General features: G+C 41.6%; 1 protein-coding gene across 6 annotated transcripts in view; it reads right to left on the reverse strand.

Annotated features, from left to right (window-relative positions):
- CUNH5orf24 (chromosome unknown C5orf24 homolog) overlaps positions 1-26,334 on the reverse strand; it is a 60,258-nt gene that overhangs the window by 18,438 nt on the left and 15,486 nt on the right. For 4 of the 6 annotated variants that reach the window (XM_089653148.1, XM_089653145.1, XM_089653143.1 and 1 more), the window contains exon 2: positions 5,191-5,439. In XM_089653148.1, the coding sequence (XP_089509274.1) occupies positions 5,191-5,289 (99 nt within the window). In that variant the 5' untranslated portion in view covers positions 5,290-5,439. Of the gene's footprint in view, positions 1-5,190; positions 5,440-23,631; positions 23,718-26,334 lie in introns of those variants that run through there. The other 2 variants (XM_089653146.1, XM_089653147.1) reach the window with 2 other exon arrangements.

A 26,334-nucleotide genomic window follows, 5' to 3' on the forward strand; every position in this document is an offset into this window, starting at 1 on the left:
TCCCAGACCAGTTTTCTTCTTGTCTTTTCATCAATTTCGAAGGGACGTCCAGTTCTTGGTAATGTCACTGTTGCGCCATATTTTCTCCACTTGATGGCTGTATTCACTGTTCCATGGTATATCTAATGCCTTGAAAATTCTTTTGTACCCTTCTGATTGATACCTTTTAACAAAGAGATCCCTCTGATGCTTTGGAAGCTCTCTGCAGACCATGACTTTTGCTGTAGGATGCTTCTAAGAAAATGTCAGGAAAGACCTACTAGAACAGCTGAACTTTATTTGGGGTTATTCCGATGCACTTTAAATAATGAGAGGTGTGTACTGACTCCTATTTAACATGATTTTGAACGCAATTGCTTAATTCTGAACACAGCTACATCCCCAGTTATAAGGGGGTGTGCGCACTTATGCAACCACACTATTTTAGTTTATGTTTACTCCCCCCCAAAAGATTTCAATTGAGTTGTACAGTTTATAGGTCACATTAAAAAGGTAGGAAAAATTCTGAAATTATTTATCTTTGTCTCATTTATTTACATCACAGAAACCTGACATTTTAACAGGGGTGTGTAGACTTTTTATATCCACTGTATTTCCTGGCCCCTTTGCTCTCCATCCTTAAACGATCCCCTGCAGCAGCCAGCGGGAAAAGAGGGGACGCTAGCAGCACTGCAAGGGGTGACAGGGGAGTCACAGAGGGCCTGGGCAGGAGAAATAAGAGTGACCTGGATAGGAGGGACAGCATATACAGAAATAGTCCCCCTCCATTTTTCTCCTGCAGCTGCTGAAAGCCAGCAGGAGGGAGAGGAGACAGATTTTTGCGGCTGCAGGAGGAAAATGAAGGTGGCTGGTTTCTGTACATGCTATCCCCCCTATCCAGGTATAGAATCAAATGCGATAGGGAAGCCCCCGGAGCATGGGCGGGATCACCATTGTGACCCCTGTGGCCCCAACACTACGCCAGTAGTCACCCTGCACAAGTTCCAGTATGTCTAGGACTCACCCCTGCCCAATGCTGGCTCCTGTCAATCCCCCAAAAATTGGAATGTCCCAAGTACAGGACCAGGGAAATCTCAGTGTCCCTCAATGTGTAGAAGCCCCCAGGCCTGTCAGTGGTCCTGGACTGTAAAATGTTTTCAGCCCCTCCAAATCCCCCCCCTCCTCTCATGCTCCTCTCTTACCACTTGATGAGCTTGCTTGTAGGATTTGTGGCATATACCCCTCTGCTGAGCTTCCATGACTAAGGAAAGGTGGGAGGGGCAATAAGAGAACACGGAAACTGAGCTGGAGCAAGAACTGAGGGGAGGGGCAGCAGCAGCTCACAGAGGGGCGAGGACACGTGGCTAGGAGGCAGTGTGATGAGACGTTCTGTGCAAGAGCACATACTTCTTATCATCCCCCTCAGCAGATGACCCCGCCGCCTCTACTCAGTGGCCCCAGCCCACCTAGCCTAGCCCATCATGTGACCCTGCTGCCCACACACAGGCACAGCAGGGGTGGAAACATTTCCACAGTGCAATTTCTGCTGAGAGCTAAATTTTAAATTACTGTGAGAAGGAATATTCTTTTCCAAATGCTATAAGGAAGACAAAAGACATCCTTGCATGACAGAGGTGCCCTGAAGACATTAAATACTTTATGGAATTAAATGAGGACCATAATGAAAGTGCAAGTAGCTTTTCCTCCAGAGTTCCATTCCAGAAACACTCTTTCTGCTGCTTCTAGATCATCACAAAGTGTTTCTTCACCAGCATCTTCAAGGAAGTGTTACAAACCACTGCCTCCCAAAAATACACAATACATTAATTTATAGATAAATTGGCACCTGAAAATGAGTGGAGAATTGATCAAGCTCTTACAAGAGCAATATATGCTTCTGTCAATAACTGAAAATGCACAATGGCAGGAAGCTTTTAAATTATTATAAGGGAAAAAGAGGTGGTTACCTCTTCTCATGCATAGTTGAAATGTTCTTAACCTCTTGCCGTCCGCCTGCTGTTTATAAACAGCAGGGCGGTGGCAGTCCAGGGGCTGGTTGCCGTTCATAAACGGCACCCGCCTTTTCTAGCTGTGCGCGCTCCCTGGGAGCGCGCAGCACCGTGATCCGGTGCCCGCTGTGTCCTCCAGACACAGTGAAACACCGATCGTCGGACGGGACCTCTGTACGAGGTCCCGATCATGTGATCACTGATTGGCCAATCAGTGATCACATGCAAAGTAGTAAGCAAGATGTCACTTGTGACATCATTGCTTACTATGTGTGAAATCTCTGAATGATCACAGAGGTCACATGGTCCAAGGCTATTCACAACAGCCTTGTACCATGTGACAAGCTGTGACCAATCACAGCTCACTCAGTACTTCTCAATGACTGCAAGAATGCAGACAGAGAGAAAGAGAAATGATTGCTTTTACATCCTATATGGGTGTAAAAGCAATCAGTGTAAAAAAAAAAAAAAAAAAAAAATCTTCATCACCCCCCACAAGTAGTACAGTGTCACCATGGTGACACTGTACTGCTAGGGTGACAGTATGTAAAAATAAAAAAATAATAATATAAAAAAAATAAAATAAAATGTAAAAAAAACGGTTTAAAAATTATAATTTTTCATTATAAACTAATTTGGATTTTTTTTACTAAAAAAATAACGGAATAAATTTTGGCCAAGATTTATGATGAAATATTATTTATTTGCAAAATTTTATTTAAAAAAACCCACTTTTTTCAAAATTTTTGGACTTTTTCATTTACATAGTAAAAAATTCATATGGGTACAGTATTGCATGACCGCGCAATTGTCATTCAAAGTGTGATAGCACTGAAAGCTGAAAATTGCCCTGGACAGGAAGGGGGTAAAAGTGTCCGGACAGGAAGTGTTTAACATATACAGTACTGTCCTTGTTATTCCATTTGTAAAAAAAATACAGTTTTAAAAAGCAAGTATAGTTTACGTACTGAATAAGCAGTACTTTTATTTCAAGCATAATACTTTTATATACACTGCATTTAATGTTTCCAGAGTAACTGTCAGGAATCTAGGAATGACCAGAAAGGTGTGGACTGACACAGGGAAACGCCGGCTTCAGGTATAGTATAATAATACAGTTTATTATTAGCCACCCAGATATATATATATATATATATATATATATATATATATATATAAACGCACAGTGAACAAACCAACCTTCCACTAATCTTAGTAGGTGCAGGAACACAGGCGTAGTCAGGGCTGGAGAGGTGGAATGGTCAGGCCGGCCGTAGGGTTCTGTAATGACCGTTTGATGGTACCTCTAGCGGTCCCCAGGACAGGATTCCCCAGGGCGCGGAGTCTAAGTCCCAGTCTGCTTATTCACCAGGGCCCCTGATGGTGGGGATGGACTTGGAGCAGACAGGAACCAGGTCGCGGCCCCTAAGTACACCTGCTAGTGGTAGAGGGATCCGCCAGAGGTATGTGCAGGTAGAAAGCCTGATGTGAAAAGGCAGAAGGTGTGAGCAGGGACGGCTGGATCCGTGCAGGATGGATGGATGGCAGAGTAGTTAGCGTGGTCAGACAGGCCAGGTCAGCAATGTGCGGGCACCAAGGTACCAAAGGAGCAGGCAGAGAATGGTCAGGGTCACAAGCTGGGTTCAGTAACTCATGGGCAGCGCGGTACAAAGGATCAGGCAGAGAATGGTCAGGGTCACAAGCCGGGTTCAACAGGAGACGATCAGCAGAGGTCAGAATCAAGCAGGGTCAGCAACGAGGCAGGAACACAAGATACCAGGTACAGGGGCTCATGGGAAAACATACACCAAGGCCCAGACTGCAGGTCTGGCCATCCCTTAAATACACCTTCTGCAATCAGCCCCAGGTTTGGCTGATTGCAGAAGTGAGCTTCTGGCTGCTGAGAGCACCCGCTGGTCAGCCCTGGTACTGCAGCCCACACGGCAGGTGAGTCCCACCACCAGTGCTGAGTCCGTTCCTGACAGTAACAAAATTACTTTCAATTTGTTAAATTACTCCACACTGATTTTTTTTCCAGAGAAAAAAAAAAAAAAAAGGGAAATTTTTATGATTTCAAAAATTCCAGAAATTTTACATCTCTAGGCACTAGTCATCTAATTTTCACTTATGTGGAGACAATTAACCTTGAGCTATTGAGCTCTGTAACAGGACAGGAAGCTACAGAGTTCTACCAGCCTACTTTATAGAAGGTATAATCAAAAGCAATATTTTATATATTTACTTGACTAAAAAAATAAACAATATTTTATTTAGTCTTTACTAATATGTATAACACACATTGATGAGCCATAACTTGATGACCACTGACAGGTTAAGTGAATAACCTAATTATTTCATTACAATGGCATCTGAAAGCTAGTGAGATATATTAGGCAGCAAGTGAACATGTTGTCCCTAAAGTTGATGTGTTTAAAGCAGAAAAATGGGCATCACAGTTTGTTGTGTATGAGAGTGCATAGCCACAGACCGGTCAGGGTGCCCATGGTGACCTGTGTCCACAGCCAAAAGCATCTGAGATGTATTTGGCTAAAAATCTGTGGCCAAGGCAGTGTGATGCTTTAGGCAACGTTCTGCTGAGAAACTTTGGGTCCCGCCATTCATGTGGATGCTATTTGACAAATACCACATACCTAAACATTGTTGCTGACTAAGTATACCTCTCTGCGGAAACGGTATGAATGATGGCAGTGGCCTCTTTCAGCAGGTTGATGTACCCTGCCAAACAGCAAAAATCGTTCATGAATGGTTTGAAGAATACATCAACAACTTTGAGGTGTTGAATTGGCCTCAAATTTTCCAGGACTCAATCCAATAAAACATTTGCAGGATGAGCTGGAAAAAACTAGTCCAATTTAATGGAGGCCCCACCTCGCAACTTATAGAACTTTAAGCTTTTGTTACAGATAGCTTGGTGCCAAGTTTTGCACAGCACACCTTCAGAAGTCCATGGCTGCATCCACACTGTGATGAATCAGAGCTGTTTTGTTGGCAAAAGGGGGACTTACTCAATATTAGATGGATGGTCAAAGTTATGGTTGATTGTTGTATGTACCAATCCACAATATATTCCATATAAAACATTAAAAAGATTTCATCTACTATAGAATAACTGCACATAATACAAATACTGGTCACTGTTATTACATAAAACTGATCACTCTTATTGGAAATGGAAACCTGCCTTGATATTTTGTGCATCCAGAATAAATGGATCGGAAACACCCGTGCAGGTAAAGGATTCACGTACATGCATTCCAGGTAGATCCTGACGTCTGAACATGACAATGCTGGTCGACTCAATACTTGGAAGAAAGTCACAATGTTGTACACGTCTGCTAATTGTTCTTCTAGTTAGGTGCCATCAGTGACTGGCCACATACAACGCATAAGGACAGCTGCCTTGATGCTTCTTAAATTGACGTTCTTTCACCTACAAAGGAAGAAAAGGAAACATAATGTAATGTTACAATGTTTACAAAGATATCTATGTAAAGATGGCATTTATTATACATATTCAGCTTTGACAAAACATTATTTCTGTAACAAAATAAAAATCATATTAAAGCCAAATTTCTGGCAATTTTTTTTTTTTTAAAGCAGCTCTAGCTGCAATAATCGTGTTCAGTCTGGATCTGTCCCACACAGTGCTTCTTCCAAATAACATATTCTCCATCTTCTGGCTTGCATGACTTCAGGCATCCCTCATCCCAGAGGATTTAATACATACTGCGAATGCAGGAATGCACTACACCACCCTAGGAGAGTTACCATGAACCCTTCATTCCCAGTGCACTCCTACAAAAAGCAGTTCTGATGTCAAGGACTGATCTCTGCATCAGTAAGAACCTAAAGAAAAGTTAAAGAGGACTCATTGCATTGCTACATGACTGGCCTGATTAAAAGGTATGTAATAAAATAAAAATGTAGGGTCACTATGGGGGGTGGGGAACAATTTGCTAGGCTAGTTGGGCTTTAAAATCCAATCATGTCCACAGACAATACAATTGGATGAGTTATGAAATTTTGTCTGCTCACTACAGGTTTCCCAATATAGTCTTGCACTAGGACACGTGTCAAACAAGGCTCATGAGCTAAATCCAGTCCTCCAGTCCATTTCATGTGTCCCTCGCAACCAGGGCTTTTTTTTCCCCAGCTAGGACATGGCGGAAATCTGTTCCACCACCTCTGGCTCTCATCCTCTGCTCTGCTAAAGAATCCTTCTGTTTTTATAAAGGACAGCTTTCCTCTCGGCGTCTCTCACAGATCCCTGCTTGCCCTGCAGTCACTCACTGCGGGGCATGGCAGGGACAGACACCGACCAATGATCCCCCTTCAATTGAAAGAAAAAGCCAGCGCTGCCTACACATCTGGGAGGTAAAAAGTAAAGGTAGAGCACAAGGGAGATAAAAGCTTTTGGGAATGGGGGAGAGAGGAGGGCTGTAGAGGAAGATATGAGCAGAGATTGGGGATGGAGGAGAGTGGTGCAGAGGTCAGAGCCGAGGAGGGGTGGAAGTGAGATATGGATTGCCTGTGAAAGAGAGCTGAACCCTGCACTCTGTGCATAGCACACCCCTAAACCCTGTACTCTGTATGTTACGCACTCCTGAACTCTGCACTCTGTAAGTAGTGCATTCCTGAACTCTGCATACATAGTCTTACAGATACAACCAGCCTTTTGAGGGCAGCAATAATGCCAATGCGTCCCTTAATTAAACTGAGTTTTACACCCCTGCACTAGAACCATCTGTGAAGCAGTGCTTTCCCCTTTTTGTCCATAGTCCAAAAGAGAACACCTACAGAACTCAAAGTTAACTGTTTTCTAATGTTCATGTCCAGTTTAGTTCAACAGCATTCCGTTTTAAATTACGTATAAAACTATTCATAGTAGAGTGCAGCTGTTTTTTTTTTGTTACATATTGGTAAGCACCCCTTGACATGACTTTGCTGCCAGAGACTGAAAAGCTTAGAGAAGGAAGGTAACAACACTGATTACTTATGTGTCAAAGCAAAGCAAAGCTCTTTTGGCCCTTATTTCTATGGATCACAGGAGTGCACTTAGTTCTGCACTCCTGTGACCCGCTTTCAGCCAACAGAGTATTAATGCCCGCTGTCGGCTGTTATCGCTCAGCTGGTCCAGGGTTTGGAAAGACTCCAGCTTTAATATCTGTATCCACCCAGATCCCTGAACAGAAGCTGGCAGCGCTTCCTCCCCCTCCACAACCTAGTGTTTCATTGAGCGCTGGTGGAGCAGAGCAGGTGACCAACAGTCACTGGCTCTCTGCTCATTGAAGACAGATGACTGATCAATCATCAGTCTTTGATCACGCAGTTCTTGGTCTTAGAGGCAGTGGGGGGATAGATGCAGCAGTGGACTGATGCTATCTCAGCATATTGTTTTAAAAAAAGAGCTGGATTCATTCCTAAATACACAAAATATAACTGGAAACTAATTTTTATTTATAGGTAATCACACCAGGGGTAGTTGAATCAGAGAATATCCAATTGCCTCTTGGAAGATCAGGAAGGATTTTTTTCGGCCCTGGAGCAAATTGGATCATGTGAATATACAATACCCATGCACCCATGGCTGAAGACTGGTGCTCTGGCAAAAATGTAAAGTAGTCCATAATAGCATTAAGCTGCCACTCGATATAATCCATAAAACCAAGAATCTTTATTGGCTACAAGTAAAAACACATTAATAGTAAGCTAACCTGTTTCGGCTATAACAGTCTTCCTCATGGCATGAGCTATGAGGAAAGGCTGTTATAGCCGAAACATGTTCGCGTACTATTAATGTGTTTTTACATGCAGCCAACAAAAATTCTTGGTTTATGGATCATACCGAGTTTCTTATTAATTCCATTATAAGTAAATTGAAACGTTTTATTGTTTTATTTTGGCTTCCTCTGGGCCAACTGTGTGTAGGATTGCATATATTGAGGTTTACTATTCGATTGTTTTTCTCTGTTGGTTGAACTAGATTAACTAATGTCTTTTTTTTAACTTAAGGTAACTTTATAATTTGACAAACACACACGCAAAAAAACAAAACCATCCTGAACTTACACAAGTTCACAAAGGGACCCCAGCTCCCCCCCCCCCCGATAGAGCAAACCGTGCTGCATCCCCATTATTGCCCCATGTTCTTACTTTCTGATAGCTGCCAGTTCCTCTGCACAAGCATCCTATAGACTTGAATGAGATGTACCAATATAGCAAGAGCAAAGTTCCATTCAATTCTATGTGACACTAGTGTGTTGACATGGGCAGGCTGGCACTAGATTTTTACCGGATACACTGCAGACAATGTGGAAGACCTCGGCCATGCAAGAAGGTAAATAAGACCTTAGAGGAGTGGTAAAGGTTACTGTACTGAGGGAGCTAAAAAAAAAAAAGGGGGGGGGGGACATGACGGGGGGGGGGGTTATTTTTAAATTTGTGAATTTGTTCTTTGAAGCGCGACTAAATTCAAAAGCAAAAATGTAATATATTGTAGCTGATCAGTCCTTGGTGATGGCTTAGTTTACCTTTTATAAGCCTTTTTTCCTTTATTTCCTCCGGTAATGCTGCTAGTAACACTTCCTGTCATAAGCTGCTCTCCTGATTTGGACTACAAACACTCCCTCCATCACATAGGGAGGATGTGTTTTGCAGTTCATAGAAAAAAGAATGAATGAAAGAAAGGTGTTCTGTGATTGGAGGATTTGCAAATGAATGGTATGAATGTCTCTAACCACAGAATGGTTTGCATTAATCTAAAATAGTTCAAGACTATTTCGGAATGAATGAGCTTTCGATTGAGCAACCCTTTGTGAGCTGTTGACTGCAGCCATTATTAGTGCAATTTTCCTTCTACAAATATTTTTTTGCTTTTACAAATATTAGAGTTCAGCTAGAGAGTAATATAAAAATGCAGCATTTCAAAAAAATATTTCATTCTGGAGGAGCAGTAAAATCTTTTCCAGTACATACTTTATTTATTAAAAGGCCAGTTCACACCGGGAAACGCACTGCGCACTCCTGTGCGATTCACATACGATCCCGTGCGGTGCGAAATAGACCGCAGCAAAAGTAATGCATGCACAACTTTAAAAAAATGCACTGCAACCAGATTGTATGCGTTCTGGTGTGAACAAGCCCAAAGTGCTCTTTAGCGCTTCCACATCTAGGTAGGGTTTTTTTTTGTTTTTTTTTTGGGGGGGGGGGGGTTTCCTATTTCACCTCTTGGCGATAACTCTAGCCTTCACTCTAGTGAAGACACATTCTATAACAGGGAATCATGATATAATTGTGTTTTTAACAAGGAACAGGTTCAAAACACATGGAATGTTTACAAAGGTCTTGATATAAGATATGTATGATATAAGACTACGCCCCCGGAGTATATTTCAGAATATTATGGTTTTGGAGAACTTTTTATTTGTATTTATGAAATTTACATATATTTCTGATATTAAGTAAGATGTCTTAGAATCTGCACGTATCTCTGAAAAAACAGACCTTGTTTTGGGAAATGAGCTGGATAAACAGCCCTGTGTACAAACCTCTATGTATCACAGAAGAATAAGGTGAATGTACAAACAAGTGTGAATACAGAGAGTAATATGCAGGCAGCAAAGTGGCCAAGTGGTAAGAACTTCCACCTAGCTGCACTAGAGTCCTTGGTTTGAAACCCAACCACGGCACTACATGCACGGAGTTCACCTTCTCACACTCCAAAGGCATGCTGGTAGGTTATTCGGCTCCTGGCTAAATTGGCCTTAGTAGGTGTGTGAGTTACAGACCATAGAATTTAAGGTCTTTGAGGGCAGGGACTCATGTGAATGTAAAATATATATATGTAAATTGATGGCACTTTATAACTACCTAGAAATAACATCTCCAAAGCTAAAATCTTATCAGCTGATTTGTACAGTATGCTGGAAAGGAAACCAGGTTTTAGCAAATACTCTCTTTTAGTACAATTTACATATACTAAAGCTATAACAATTTTTACATTTGGGTTGAAGTGTTGAATGCCTACACAATTTCCCGTTACACATTACTTTCCTTCTTCAGAAAAACCAACACAGTTCAGTTTACTGCAGCTCAGTAGGTGATGGATTGGTTTGAATTGGTTTTGCTGTTCGTACTGCACTGTGCTTTACTGAATAAGTCTACATGTCAGGAAAGCTGCTGCTTTGCTTATTCCTGATTATGCTGCGACAAACAGACTACTACACTTCTACTGCACGCCTATAAGTAGAATTCTTTCAGTTATGTGGAAGGTACAAAATCTGCAGTATTCTTAATGTATGCGGCAACAGCTGTAAAAGCATGAAAATGGTAAACATCCACTGCTTTTCAAATGTGGGTCACTTCCTGACAGAAACATAAAAAACGCCTCAGTCTAATTTAGGAAAATTAAAAAAAAAAAAAAAAAAGGGAATGAGATCTTGCATGTTTAATAATTTAAAAGTTCATCTTTAGATCTATCCGCAACATGTCAAAAAAAGGTTACTGAAGAACTACAGCAACATTAAAAGCTAATGGCTACAGAGACCTGATGGTTCTTCGTTGTCCAGACTGTACTAAAATGGAAGTCTCGTCTATGAAATATTAATGAACAAGCAAAGCTCTTGCTATATGAGTAATAAGGCAGCTTGCAAATACTTCACCTCTGGCAAATCTCTACCTCCTTTTTGCTAGTAATCACTTATTGCTGCATGTTTTATATTCTAAATAGATAAAAATTCCTGAGCAAGTTTAAACTGGAAAAAAAAATCTACACACCCTCCCGGAGGCAATACTTAGGTCATTATTTAAAACAGAACTTCTACTGTTAAATAAACCCCACACATGATTTGGGCTTCTCAGAATACCAGAGGGGGTCCACACATCTTACGATTCATGGGTTCTTGCGATTCCAGGAATCATCTACAGGTAGCCACATAAGGAAAGATTTTTGTTGCATGAATGATCTTGGCAAATCAGTGTGCTTGAGGGATCCTGAAAGATGTAGTCCAGCAGCGTGGCACATGAACAGGACATGACGCAGAATGTGCTCGCAGAATTCCTCCCCGTGGCATGAATGAATTTAGCAACTGGCCATGAAAATAGGGTTAATTAATAGGTTAAGTATGTGTAAAAAATAAATAAAATGTATATGTGAAGCTAATTTTCTCCTGGGGAGAGTCACACTCTCTAACCATTATCACTAGGAGAAAACTGAATGAGAAATCCAAAATTTTGAGTTGTTACCAGAACATAAAAATTGGAAAATCTTCCAATGGAGTTGTTCAGTGACAACTGTCTAAGGAGGGATCTCACTTTGGAGGGATTTTCTCTCACTTTTGGTAGTTTCTACAGGAAAGTGAACAGTAAGCATTCCAATTTGATACAGACAGAAAAAAAAAAAAAGCCGTCAGGAATTTCAAATTATTTCCCAATATCCAAAATAAAAAAAAAGTGTGGGATGTAAGGCTGGTGCACGCTAGTGGTATTAAATCAAAGTGGAAGCAACTGATAAAAAAATCAGTAACTCAGCCACGAAGTGGCAGGTCACGTAAAATGGCAGAGTGGGGTTAGCGCATGCTGAAGCGCACAATGTGCAGAAGCCGCCAATTGTCTGCAGAGTCAATAGCTAAAGACTTCCAAACTTCGTGTGGCCTTCAGATTAGCACAACAGTAGTGTGTAGAGAGCTTCATGGAATGGGTTTCCATGGCCGAGCAGCTGCATCCAAGCTTTACATCACCAAGTGCAATGCAAAGCGTCGGATGCAGTGGTGTAAAGCATGCCACCACTGGACTCTAGAGCAGTGGAGATGTATTCTCTGGAGTGATGAATCACGCTTCTCTGTCTGGCAATCCGAAAGACATGTCTGGGTTTGGCGATTGCCAGGAGAACGGTACTTGCCTGACTGCATTGTCCCAAATGTAAAGTTTGGTGGAGGGGGGATTATGGTGTGGTATTGTTTTTCAGGTGTTGGGCTTGGCCCCTTAGTTCTAGTGAAGGAACTCTTAAGGTGTCAGCATAACAAGACATTTTGGACAATTTCATGCTCTCAACTTTGTGGGAACGGTTTGGGGATGGCCCCTTTCTGTTCCAAAATGATTGTGTACCAGTGCACAAAGCAAGGCCCATAAAGACATGGTTGAGCAAGTTTGGGATGGAGGAACTTTACTGGCTTGCACACAGTTCTGATCTCAACCTGATAGAACACCTTTGGGATGAATTAGAGCGGAGAATGCGAGAGAGGCCCTCTTGTCCAACATCATAATTGCGCTTCTGGAAGAACGGTAAAACCTTCCCATAGACACACTCCTAAACCTTGTGGACAGCCTTCCCAGAAGAGTTGAAGCTGTTATAGCTGTAAAGGGTGGACCAACTCATTATTGAACCCTATGGAATAAAACTGGGATGCCATTAAAGTTCATGTGCGTGTAAAGGCAGGCGTCCCAATACTTTAGGCAATATAGTATAGTATATATTTATTTATTTAAAGGTCCAACAATACAGAGTCCATGTGCTTCCTGCAATTATCCACTGCCGTGCAATGCTACACTTCTGTGTTCTCAGATCAACCTCCTCTACACTGTGCAGTCCAAAATATTAACTGCGTGAATTCCATACCCTGTGTAAAAAGGAAACTCTTCAGAACACAATGATCCTCTATTACTAAAAAGGTCTGTCAGCGCTTATTTCAAATCTTTCTTGGCTCAAATCTTGTATACTTTTATTTTCCACTCACAGTAAGGCTAACAGATGAAATAGCTCAGACAGTGTAACATTTTCTTAAGATTTATTAAAATCAATGCATTCACTGTATCTCTGCTCAAAATCACGCTGGCTTACAGTGCATATGCATATAAAAACCTTGCCAGGTGAAACAGGATTTGACCCCTTTGTCCAACTCATTTCACCATCAATTGATTATGTTTAGAAACATTCTAATCATCCCTACACTCCTGTACGCTGCTGAACACATTTCTCGTGTGTCAACCAAGTCCCATATTTCAGAAAGCCCCAGTTGCCACAAGGCAAGGTTCCCAAATATGCAAATCAATGTCTTTCTTCAAAGAACAGCAGGGCACAAATTGTAAATTTGCCATAATGCTGCCATGCTGTTCCAACATTAACAAAACATAGCTACATAGTTGGTAAGGCTGAACAAAGACAGCAGTCCATTCAGTATAACATGTGAGTGTGTTTATGTTAATACCATTTTATATATCCTTGTATAATGCATATGGTACGATGCCCATCTAGGAGTTTTTTTATGTTTTTTATTTCATTTTCAATACTCCCGTAGACACGACCAAGTGTGGAGGAAATTCCACATCCTCACAGCTGACAGTGAAGAACCCCTTATTCAATTTAAGGTTAAACCGCTTCTCATTCAACTTCATTGAGTGGGCCATGTGTCTTGTTAAGCGACCAGAGACTGAATAGTTTCCTCCCTATGCTTGAATCACCATTAAAGTAGAACTATAGCCAAAACTTTTTGGCTGAAGAAAAAAATCCTCAAAGCATGATTCTACCACCATGCTTCACTATGGGTCTGGTGTTATTTTGGTGATGTGCAGTGTTGTTTTTGCACCAAACAAATCTTTTGGAATTGTGTGTAGACTTTTTAAAGCCACTGTACATACTTACATTGGTCCAAGCTGGGTTAATGTAACTATGTAAACGGGACATAACTTTCCTTTACTGTAAAAATCCTCCCTTCAGTACTGCCGGATCCTCCTCACAGCGGTCAACATCCAATGCAAAGGCTAATTGTCTTAGCTGTAAACAGTGAAAGATTGCCCCACTTTTCTTTGGCCCCACTTGTTCATTCACAAAAATCCTTGTCATGTTTTCACAGAATGCAAACCATTTATCCCCCCAAAAAATCCATCATGAAAAAATAACTAGTTAGGTTTCAATATTTCAATAAGGTCCACAGATCCGTTTATACACATGAATCATTATGCCTGTGTTTGATATGTGCTTGAAACGTACGTCAAACTCAAGTTAGGAAAATCCCATTGACTTTAATTGAGCAGTACACATAGCAGTTCAGAAACTTCATTTGATCTACCTTATGTTGCGTTTCTTTGAACGCATCATGTCATTCTGAAATGCATTTCAACTGTAGGCAAAAGAAGGTCAAACGCAGCCTTTTCTTGTCACATGCATTTGCGTTTGAATAGCAAACACAGCACTTGAAGCAAACACTAGTTATGAGCCCTAAAAAAAGGGCCTATATTTTATTTTTCTTTGTTGCACAAGAACATTTTTTCAGGGTGAAAATATCAGGTTATTGCTGAATCCATACACTAAATTTGTTTAAAAAGTGTTAAATATTATTTCAAGTGCTCTGATCTCCTGTGGGTTTCTCTGGAACTATTTTGGGGGAACATCACACTTTACGTTTTTTTATGTTCTTCCTTTAAACTCACAATTTCTTTTCCAACTGCTTTATTTTTCACTGCTGTAGCAGCTACAATGTGTATTTTACTCTCCTTCCACCCTCCTCCATAAATTTACCAGACTTTGAAAGGGGAAAGAAATTCAGGAAAACCAGATGCAGACTCCATATTTGGAAATAATCAAACAGGCACAAAACCATTCAAGTTATGAAGCCGGGAAACACACAATACTGCAAGCATACCAAGTGTAATTTTTTTCTTCAGCACCATGAAATTTCTGTGAAATATATTAGACGTAATTTCTGGACTATGCAGGGGCAATAGAAATTAATGAACAAAGACTACATGCATAGACAAAAGCAGGTGTGGGCCTTCCCTTTTTCCTATCCTCTTCAATATTGAATGCACACCACACAAAGGCTTAACAATACCAAATTAGATTAATGCTAGCAGACTTAACATTTAGCACTGCAAAAGCCTACCATCCTTGGTTTTCTAATTTTAATCCTGAAATTGGCCGAGTACTCCTCACTGCTACTGTGTAAAATCTGGTTGAAGGTAACATGAGGTTTACGTTATCCTCTTCCTGTGCTTTTAGGCCATGGATTACTAACTCTATGCATCAAATCTCTCTGTAGTATTATTTAATAAATTATTTACACTCTTGCTCAGTCAGAAATAATTCATACCCTTGTTCGTACTGCCCCACACTATAGTGGTCCTTAGAGATAAATTAAACAAACATCATAATAACATCAACATCAGTTTCTGTCCTTTGGAACTGCAAGTGAATCCTCACATTAACTTTGCTAACATTAGGCAACTTATACTATATACTCTGGTAAGATCTAAAGCTACAGTACAAACAAATGGCACCCACACCAATCTATAAGTGGCCTTTGCTGTAAGTAGTACATGGAAAGGTGACACATGTCAAAAAACAACAAACAAATTCCTAGCTCACTTACCAGCCAGCTTGCCACAAACAGAATTACCCCAACATTTCCCATTAAAACAAGGGTTTAGTTTGCACACATTTGCAAATATATGCGTAATCTGCAGAGGCCACTTCATGGCATCCCGGTATATCTGCATTCTTAACTATAAATTTTGAGTCTCCAAAGTTGGAGCACATACAGTATATAATAATGGATAGATTAAGGGCAGGTATGCCTGGAGGGAGCCCACCCCTCCTTAAAAGGTATAGGAACGCACTGGACACCCAGAAATAGCACAAATGGCAGAGAAGGTATCCAGTACATCCCCTCACCAATTTACCAACAGTGCAAACCAATGGCAACCACCCCAACCTATAACTGGCCTTTGCGGCAAGGAACGCATGAATCTAAAGCTACTCTTTTTCTTTAGATGATATCTATTTGAAAAAGCCTGTTTGAAGCACCGTATTTTGTCAATGTCAGCCATCCAATTTAAGTTGTTGCCTTTAAATCAGTCAGATCTATCATTAATAAAGGTCCATGTACACCCATCTATTCCTAGGTGTTGCATTAAGGCACGTTTAAATGCATATTGTTAAGCAGGCCATTCAAATGAATAGGCTGCCAACACACTAGAATGGGCATGCATGGCATTATCCTGCATCATGGTGCCCTGCAACAAATGTGCATTACAGGTGTGCTGCCTTAGTGCATTAGGATGCCCATAAAATATTTTGCCACTGCAATGCACCAACATGTACATGGTGCGTTAAAGTAATGCACCAGAATGGATGTGTACAGTTGCAAGAAAAAGTATGTGAACCCCTTGGGATTACGTGGAGTTTTGCATGAATTGGGCATAAAATGTGCTCTGAACGTCATCTAAGTCACAACAATAAAAGAACACAGTCTGCTGAACATAATACTACACAAACATTAGATGTTGCCATGGTTTATTGCACATAACATGTAAACATTCACAGTGCAGGGAGGAAAAGGTATGCGAGGCCCTAGCTTAATGACTTCTCCCAGAGCTAATTGGAGCCAGGAGTGAGCCAGCCTTGACTCCAATCAGTGTGATGATATTGGATGTGTTGCTGACAGCTGTCCTGCCCTTAAAAAACGCACACCTGTTTTGGGTTTACTGGTTTCAAGAAGCACTGTCTGATGTGAACCATGCCTCGCAGAAAAGAGCTCTCAGAAGACCTATGATCAAGAATTGTTGACTTGCAGGGTTACAAAAGTATCTCCAAAAGCCTTGATGTTCATGTGTCCATGGTAAGACAGACTGTCTACAAATGGAGAAAGTTTAGCACTGTTGCTACTCTCCCTAGGCGTGGTCGTCCTGTAAAAATGACTGCAAAAGCACAGCGCAGAATGCTGCATGAGGTAAAGAAGAATCCCAGAGTGTCAGCTAAAGACCTACAGAAATCTCTGGCACATGCTAACATTTTTGTTGACACATCTACAATAAGGAAAACATCAAACAAGAATGGAGTACATGGGAGGACACCACGGAGGAAGCCATTGCTGTCCAAAAAGAATATTGCAGCACGTTTGAAGTTTGCAAAAGAGCACCTGGATGTTCCACAGCACTACTGGGAAAATATACTGTGGACAGATGAAACCAAGATTGAGTTGTTTGGGAAGAACACACAACACTATGTGTGGAGAAAAAAAAGGCACAGCACACCAACATCAAAACCTCATCCCCACTGTAAAACATGGCGGAGGGAAGCATCATTGTTTGGGGCTGCTTTGCTGCCTCAGGGCCTGGACGGATTGTTGTCATTGATGGGAAAATGAATTCCAGAGTTTATCAAGACATTTGTAGGAAAACGTACGACCATCTGTCCGTCGACTGAAGCTCTGCAGAGGATGGGTGATGCAACAGGACAATCACCCAAAGCATACAAGTAATTCAACAAAACAATGGCTGCAACAGCACAGAATACGCCTTCTGGAGTGGCCCAGTCAGAGCCCTGACCTCAACCCGATTGAAATGCTGTGGCATGACCTTAAGAGAGCGAATCACACCAGACATCCCAAGAATATTGCTACACTGAAACAGTTTTGTGAAGAGGAGTGGTCCAAAATTACTTCAGATCGTTGTGCAGGTCTGATCTGCAACTACAGGAAATGTTTGGTTGAGGTTATTGCTGCTAAAGGAGGGTCAACCAGTTATGAAATTTAACGGTTCACATACTTTTTCCTCCCTGCACTGTGAATGTTTACATGTTATGTGCAATTAAACCATGACAACATCTAATGTTTGTGTAGTATTATGTTCAGCAGACTGTGTTCTTCTATTGTTGTGACTTAGATGACGTTCAGAACACATTTTCTGCCCAATTCATGCAAAACTCCACGTAATCCCAAGGGGTTCACATACTTTTTCTTGCAACTGCATAAATGGGCAGTAAAGGGTATTTCAAATACTGATCAAAATTCAATATTCATAACTTCGTGTTAAAGCCCAGTTAAAGCTAAAACAAAAATCAGATACATTTGAGTATGTCCAATAAAGGTAAATGTACATTATTATAATTAGTAAGCAAACTGTCCCCCTAGCACCAGTCCAAAACTCAAGGCACAGACAACAGGTTGCACGATTGGAAACCAGTGCTTTGTTTGAGAGCAGCAGTCTCTCTGCAATGGTCTTGCACGCCCTGCATGAGGAACATGGGCTTTTCTGATTGCAGAGCTTACAGTGATTGTAAAGGCTTATTTTTAAAAAATAACAAATATATCATACTTACCTGCTCTGTGCCATGGTTTTTGCACTGAGCAGCCTTGATCCTCCTCCTCTTGGTTCCCCCTCCAGCGCTCCTGGTTCCTCCTCTTCTTGGTGTGCCACCATAGAAAGTCACTGCCTATTGTGGCACACTTGCGTGCTCGCTCCCAAACCACCTCTGTGTGTCTATAAGACACACAGAGCATGGCTCAGCCCTGCCCCCTCTTCACTGGCTGTGATTGACAGCAGGGGGAACCAATGGCTCCCACTGCCGTATTTCAACCAATAAGGAGGGAGAGAGCCTCTGCTCTCCTCCCCATAGTGGGATCAAGACCAGGCTCAGGTGAGTATAAGGGGGGTTGCATGCAGAAGGTTTATTACCTTCGTGCAAAGAATGCATGAAGGCAAAAAAACGTTCTGCCTTTACAACCGCTTTAAGCTGTGACTTAGCAGGGATGTGTTGGACCACTTCAGAGAGTACTATGCAGATTTGTGGTTGGTACTGGTGAGCAATTTAACTATTAGATTAATTCTACAGTGTGTAAACAGGTTAAATGTGCATACTTCATGTAATGATTGCTGTTTAAGTGTCAGTTGGACAAAAAAAAATCCCTACTGCTGTACTATAATCACCAAGGCTAGACTTTACCAAAAAATATATATGAACACCCTACAGCGCGGCTAACACCCCCCCCCCTTCCAGTTAGGTGAAGTTACTATAAACAATATAAATAATAATAGTACAGTGCTTCTCCTGGATAATACAGACAAGTGTTCCTCAAAAATATATATAAAGTGCATTTTCATGTTTTTTTTGCAAGATATATGTTTACAAGGGACATTCAAGTCAAACTGGGACTTTTAAATTTACAGGTATAAAAAGGGATGCTAGCATGGAGGTAGTCCACACAGTAGAAAGTAGCAAGTGTATCCTATTACCGATAGGCAGCGCACATGTCACGTGCCAGTCCAGAGACCATTATTCAAGATAACAGACAACAGTGTTAGTGCATGCATGGAACAGCGTGTGGTGATGAACAGACATAAAACCCGTGGATATCTACAGAAGACTTCAAGCACAGTACGGTGATGAGACACAGCCACTGCAAGACATCTGAATGGTGTAAATGTTTCAAACAATGTCGTACGTCCATCAGTGACGACCCTGGCCGTGTTGGCTCCCAGCCCACAACATTCATTCCTGTGAACATTCAGCGCATGGAACGCCTGATTCTATGCAGAATTGACACATAACCTGTCGTGAAATTGCATAAGAGACTAATCTTTCTGTGGGAATGGTGAACACAATCATTCACGAAGTGAAGCAGGCTGTCTTAGGATGGTTCAGGCGTACTGACAAATCTTTCTATGCCAAAGCTTTCTAGGCATCAGTTAAACACTGGAATAATTATATAAATGTAGCATGGGAGTATGTCGAAAAATAAATGCAGTTTTCACTCCTTGAAATTTGTTCTTTTATTATATAAACTCAAAAGTCCCAGTTCGACCTGAACGCGTGGTGGGCACCTGATTCTAAAATGTTAAAAACTATTCTAATAGTTTTACATAATGCAGCAGCATCCACACAAGCAGGACACTCAACGTTAGAGGCGATTTATTCCTCCAAAGCAAATATTCCTTTGCAAACTGGTACTGACTAGTATTCTGGTGTTTCTCCTTTAGTTTCTCTCCCTCACTCATCTAATGTGACCCCACTGCTGATAAAGAGGGGCAGGGGAGGGGCAAACAAGGATGCTGTGCAGGCGTCCAATGTCCTCTTTATCAACTAATGACGTAATTGGTTGTTAGGATGCCGGCAGCTAGCAGGTTGTAAAAGTGTGCAATGAAACCTTATGGCTTTGTGTAACTAAAAGGCAGGCTTTGGGCAGTTTTTAAGGCTTGTATACAATTTGTGGGCAGTTTTCGAGCATATTGCCAAGGCACCCCTTAAAAATCCTGAAGGCACACTGGTTGAGAAAGGCTGGTGTATATTATATATTTAAAACAGTTTTCTGTATATATTTTTGCATTTTTATTTTTCTTGATTTCAATAATGATGTATGATATGTGCTCTTTAATGACAGCATCATGATTTTATAGCATTATCCACGGGAAGCACTGCTCTACTATTAGTTATAAGCTTTAGTTGAGCTTTAAAAGAGAAGTTCGGGAATCCAAAAAAAAACCCCCCATCAATACACACTTGGTGAATGCAGCACTGGTCCAATGCAGCATCTCTTTACCACTGCTTTAAGACAGTACAGAGCAAACAAAGACTGCTGATTGCTTAGTTCTCAGTCTTCACTGAGCAGAGAGCCGGTGACTGTCAATGACCGACTGTCTGCTCTACCACTGCAGCCCTCACTGGAGCATCGGGCTATGCAGGGGGCAGGAGCAGTAGGCTCAGGCTCTCAGTGGTGTGCTGAAAGGTTGAACCAGCTGCTATTAAATATGGATCTCTACAGAGACTGAACTGGCTGAAAACAGGTCACAACAGTGCAGAATGAAGTGCACTCCTGCGATACATAGGATAAATAGGGACATTTTCTCGTAACCTCTCCAGAAAACATCACCATTTAGATACAAGGATTCCCCCACCAGGCTAAAAAGGAGGGGAGGGGCACACTTCTATTACCTATGGACTTCACGAATAAAACATTTTTCTTTGTACAGAAAATTTTGCTTGGCTTTATTCACTAAAGCGTACATCCATGTGAGGGCTGTTTTTGCACTGAGACCGTCGCTGCTCTCAATTTGACACCCAAGCAGTTGTGTCCCCCTGAACTCAGACTGTCACCATTCAGGGTCACCCACACGGATGTCAAATTGGTAGCAGGAGCTAGGTCTTTGCAGCATGGAATACCAGTGTAGCCCATACAGATAAACACAGCCCTAATGCGGATGTACACTTTAGTATGCCTGCGTGAATGAAGCCTTTATGTAACAATCATATGTACTGAAGGCTGTAAGAAGAAGGAATCAGTCATCATAGGTTGGCAAGCAGATTGTGGCAGGGGATTCAGACAGTCGTAGACACTAGCCTATCAATCATCATAGGTATACAAGTAAGGGGGGCATAGGCTTCAAAAAGTCCTAAAACCTAGCTTATTTCAGCCCGCATTGTCCTACATCTAAGCTGATAATAATAATAAAAATGACAATAAAGAATGTATGTAATACCCATCTGCAGTTCCAGACTGCTGCTAAAGAACAGCCCGACGGTGAGACATGTTATTGTTAGAAGTAGGATCTGTATTCATGTAGAGTCACTCTTTACCAGTCAGCACCAATACCAAAAGGTGTGCTCCATGCCAACAGCTAGAGTTGCTATCATACAATACACAGTAGATGTGGGTTTCTTCATTATTATTATTATTATACAGTCTTTATAAAGCGCCAACAGTTCGCTCAGCGCTGTACATTACAATGGGAGAAAGAACATGCGACAGTACGATAACAATACAATGTGATACACGAGGGGTTCGAGGGCCCTGCTCTTTGGAGCTTACAATCTAGGAGGGAGGGGATAGTGGTACAGGAGGAAATGGCTGTGGGGGATGGAGTGGTAGGAAGAGTGGAGGAGGTCTGCAATTAGCAGGGGGTGGGGTAGGCTTCCATGAAGAGATGGGTTTTCAGGGTGTGCCTAAAAGAGAGGAAAGTAGGTGATAGTCTGATGGATTGGGGTAAGGAGTTCCAGAGGATGGGTGATGCCCTGGAGAAGTCCTGGAGGTGGGCATGGGAGGAGGAGACCAGGGAACTAGAGAGAAGGAGGTCTTGTGAGGAGCGGAGAGTGTGTGTTGGGTGGTATTTAGATATTAGGTCGGTGATGTAGTTTGGGGCAGTATGATGGACAGCTTTGTACGTCAGTGTTAGGATTTTGAATTTGATCCGTTGGGCAATCGGAAGCCAGTGGAGGGATTGGCAGAGGGAGGTGGCGGAAACGGAGCGGTTGGTAAGGTGGAGGAGTCTGGCTGCCGTATTCAGGATCGACTGAAGTGGGGATAGCCTGTGGCTAGGCAGGCCAGTGAGGAGGGAGTTGCAGTAATCGAGTCGTGATATGATGAGGGAGTGGATGAGCTGTTTAGTGGTTTCCGGGGTTAGGAACATGCGGATTGGCGATGTTGCGGAGGTGGAGTCTGCATGAGTTTGTTAGTGATTGGACTTGGGGCTGGAAGGATAGATTGGAATCAAGTATGACCCCAAGTACTCATGGTAAAAAGGTTGATCTAAGCATGTTAAGAGCTGTAGCATCCTCTGTAAAACGTCAATAAACACATATTGAACCATAAGAGCTCTAGGAGTGCCTTCATTTTTGAAAGGGAAAATTCACAAATCACCTTTTTGCAGAGCCCATTGATGGGGAAGGACTGCAATAATTTGTTAATAATGCTCTTTCTACCCAATTCCTTTATGTCTTGAACGCTGTAAAATACTCAGAGCAATTCCATACGATTGGCTTTGGCAGGATACGACCCCCATGATTTCAATGCACACCCTCCCTTTGCCACAGCAGCAAGAAGGCCTTGCATTTCCTAAACTCCATTATTACTACTTAGTTGATCAGCTTAATATTCTTGATTGGTTAATCCCCTCCCCTGATAATGCTTGTACTGCTTGCTACTGAAGTTGATGTGGTTCTCCCTTATGAAACATTGAATAACATTATTTACAGACACTATTGCCATGGATCAGGGCACCACATTGCTCCATACTGCTCTTGCTCATATTTTTCTACATAACTAGAAGGCTCTTCAAGGAGGACTGTACAAATTCCCGTAATAATCCTGTTGGGTCAAACCTACATTTTCTGGAGTTTCTCAATGTTCTTAATGCTCGAGACTGGTTTTCCTTGGGGATCAAATATGTTAACTAACTGTACCCCTCCCATGACCTAAAGTCCTTGCACTGGCCACAGGAAATGTTCCAACCACTGCTGAATCATGTGTTCAGTTATTTACAATAATGACACATTGCACAGGTCCAATTTGCTTTGTCTAATCACGTATTCTTTACCTATCCAGTACTTCAGAAACGCTACAGCAACCAGACAACCACTTCCTATGTGGCAAATGCTGCATCTAGATACTAGAAATCCAAAGCTAAAAAGGTGACATAATCACCTTTTACAACTTTCAGTTGAGAACTGGAAAAAGTTCAAGATCAAGTCTAGTGCTTCTCTGTTATCCTGCTGGAGTCAGCATTGTACGCCTAAAACTCTACCACCACATACTCCAATCAATTTTTATAATCTGGGTAAATGTCCATCACAACTTTGTTTCTGCAGTTGCAAAGAAAAAGTAGATTTAATTTACGCCTGGTGGATTAAAACAAAGAACTTAAAGCAGAATTACACTGCGGATGAGCACAAAACAAAATGGTTATTGAATTCATTTTTAAAATTCAGAACAAATTCATCTATCCATCCATGCCTCCATGCTTTATTTTGCTGAGTAATCACTTTGAAAAACACCCCCTAGCATTTCTGGCCGTGGCCATCTCGAGTAAGGGCATTTGATTCATGAGCAATTACTTCTTGGAATCTGCCTGCCCTTACCTCAGGCATGCAGGCAGGAGGGTGTGCTTATCTGAGAAAGCTCCTCCTCCCCTCCTGAAGACTCCTGGGATGTACAACATCATTAGCCTAGGCAAGAAAACATGAAGCAACTTAAGAAACCTAAAAAATAGTAAAACAAGTAAATATAATATACGTTCCTATTTACGAACGCTAGCAGCATAAGTATTAAAAATAGTAAATGTTGATTGAGAGAGTGAAGTTCTGTTTTAACATCATCCACCTTAGGCCTACCCAGTATCTGTAATAACATTTCTGGAGGATCTGCTGTTTACTAATATGATAAAATTTTGCAGTGTATGAAATCAATCCCTGCCAAAGGCATGGTGGTCTTCTATCCCAACAATCAATCAGTGAAAGCATAAGATGATATGGTATCTAATCCATGAAAAAATGGTTGCAATGCTAAAAGACATAATACGTAAATTTGAGCAGATCCTTTTTTTTCATCACATAGGAGACAAAGTCCCCTATGTGATCTCCTAGATTGTAAACTCGAAAGAGCAGGGCCCTCAATCCCCTCATGTTTTGCATTGTATTGGTATTGTTCTGTCACATGTTCTGTCCCCCTCTGTAATGTACAGCGCTGAGCAAACTATTGGCGCTTTATAAATACTGTATAATAATAATAATGTGATGATTTTTGGTGGCAGGTTCTCTTTGAGACATCCAAGGTCTAAAAGACCTTGGATGTCTCCCCTCTGCTCCACTGGGGATTGCATTATAATCTCTCAACTGGGACCTGGAAGTGACATCATAAGATGTGAATGAGTAATTTAAATATTTGCCTTATACTCAAAGCTTCATTCATGTTTCCCAAATACCTTTTTTGCTCACACTGCAACCCCAACTCTAAAAACACTTCGGGACACTTTAAAATGTATGTAAAAACAGATTGCAATGATTTTCAAATCTCATAAATGCCATATTTTATTCACAAAGAAAATAGAAAACATATTAAATGTTTAAATTGAGAAAAATTCCCATTTTAAGAAACAAAAAAAATCAATTGATGGTAACAACATGTATTAAAAAAGTTGGGACAGGGCATGTTTACCACGGTATAGCATACACTCTTCTTTTAACGACTCTGGGAACTGAGGAGAGCAGTTGGATTTTGGGAGAGCAGGGCTGTAGAATTTTTTTTTTTTTTTTTAACTGCTTGTCCAAGGGACTAAATCGGGGTCCCAATCTACTCGTCCCTCATGACAATCCACTTAAAAAAAAAAAGGGGCTTTATAGCGGCTTAAAGCGGAGTTCCAGACGTTTATTAAAAGTCAGCAGCTACAAAAACTGTAGCTGCTGACTTTTAATAAACACACACACACTCACCTGTCCCAGGGTCCAGCGACGTTCTTAACCATGCCGTCCCTTCTCTCCCCAGCATCTCATCTGTGGGCACTAGGCTGTGACAGCTTGCGGTATCACAGAGCCAGGTGCCAACTATGCATGCGCGAGTCGCACTGCACATCCTGACTGGGCCGGCAGTCTTCTGAAACCTGTGAAGGTTCCCAGGAGACTGCGTGAGGAAGTAGGGAGACCGACCTTCTGGCTCACTTCGCAGTGGCGAACTGAGCCGGAAGTGGGAGTGGGTACCTGTCAAAACCGGGGGGGGGGGGGGGGGGAGGCAAATAAGCGGAGCTTCCACTTTTAGGTCCCCTTCTTTCCTCACACAGTCTCCAGGGAACCTTCACAGGTTCCAAAAAGACTGCCGGACCAGTCAGCATGTGCAGCGCGACTCGCGCAAGCGCAGTGGGCACCCAGCTGTGAAGCTGCAAGCTGTCACAGCCTGGTGCCCACAGATGAGATGCTACGGAGAAAAGGAGAGAAGGGACGGCATGGGTGAGAACAGCGCTGGACCCTGGGAAAGGTGAGTGTGTGTGTTTATTTAAAGTCAGCACCACAGTTTTTGTAGCTGCTGACTTTTAATAAACACAAACGTCTGGAACTCCGCTTTAAGCCGTTATAAAGCCCCTTTAATTTTTAAGTGGATTGTCATGAGGGACGAGTAGATTGGGACCCCGATTTAGTCCCTTGGACAAGCAGTTAAAAAAAAAAAAAAAATTCTACACCCCTGCTCTCCCAAAATCCAATTGCTCTCCTCAGTTCCCAGAGTCGTTAAAAGAAGAGTGGATGTTATACCGTGGTAAACATGCCCTGTCCCAACTTTTTTAATACATGTTGTTACCATCAAATAATTTTTTTTTGTTTCTTAAAATGGAAATATTTTCTCAATTTAAACATTTAAAATGTTTTCTATTTTCTATGTGAATAAAATATGGCATTTATGAGATTTGAAAATCATTGCAATCTGTTTTTACATAAATTTTAAAGTGTCCTGAAGTGTTTTTAGAATTAGGGTTGCAGTGTGAGCAAAAAAGGTATTTGGGAAACATGAATGAAGCTTTGAGTATAAGGCAAATATTTAAATTACTCATGCACATCTTATAACTCTCAGGGACCTCAGCAGCAAGAGCACCAGAGCTGACAGCTCTTTTTTTCAGTGTGAAAGCAGCCTATTGGCCAAAATGGAGCTGAAAATAAATTCATATTCATTTTAACCACTTGCCCTCCTAAGGATTTACCCCCTTTCATGACCAGGCCATTTTTTACGGCGCTGCATTACTTTAACTGACAATTGCACGGTCATGCAATGCAGCACCCAAATGAAATTTATGTTCTTTT

Source organism: Staurois parvus, unplaced genomic scaffold, assembly GCF_062004578.1.
Source record: "Staurois parvus isolate SC_StPar_1 unplaced genomic scaffold, SC_StPar_1.0 ptg000701l, whole genome shotgun sequence".
Classification (NCBI taxonomy): domain Eukaryota; kingdom Metazoa; phylum Chordata; class Amphibia; order Anura; family Ranidae; genus Staurois; species Staurois parvus.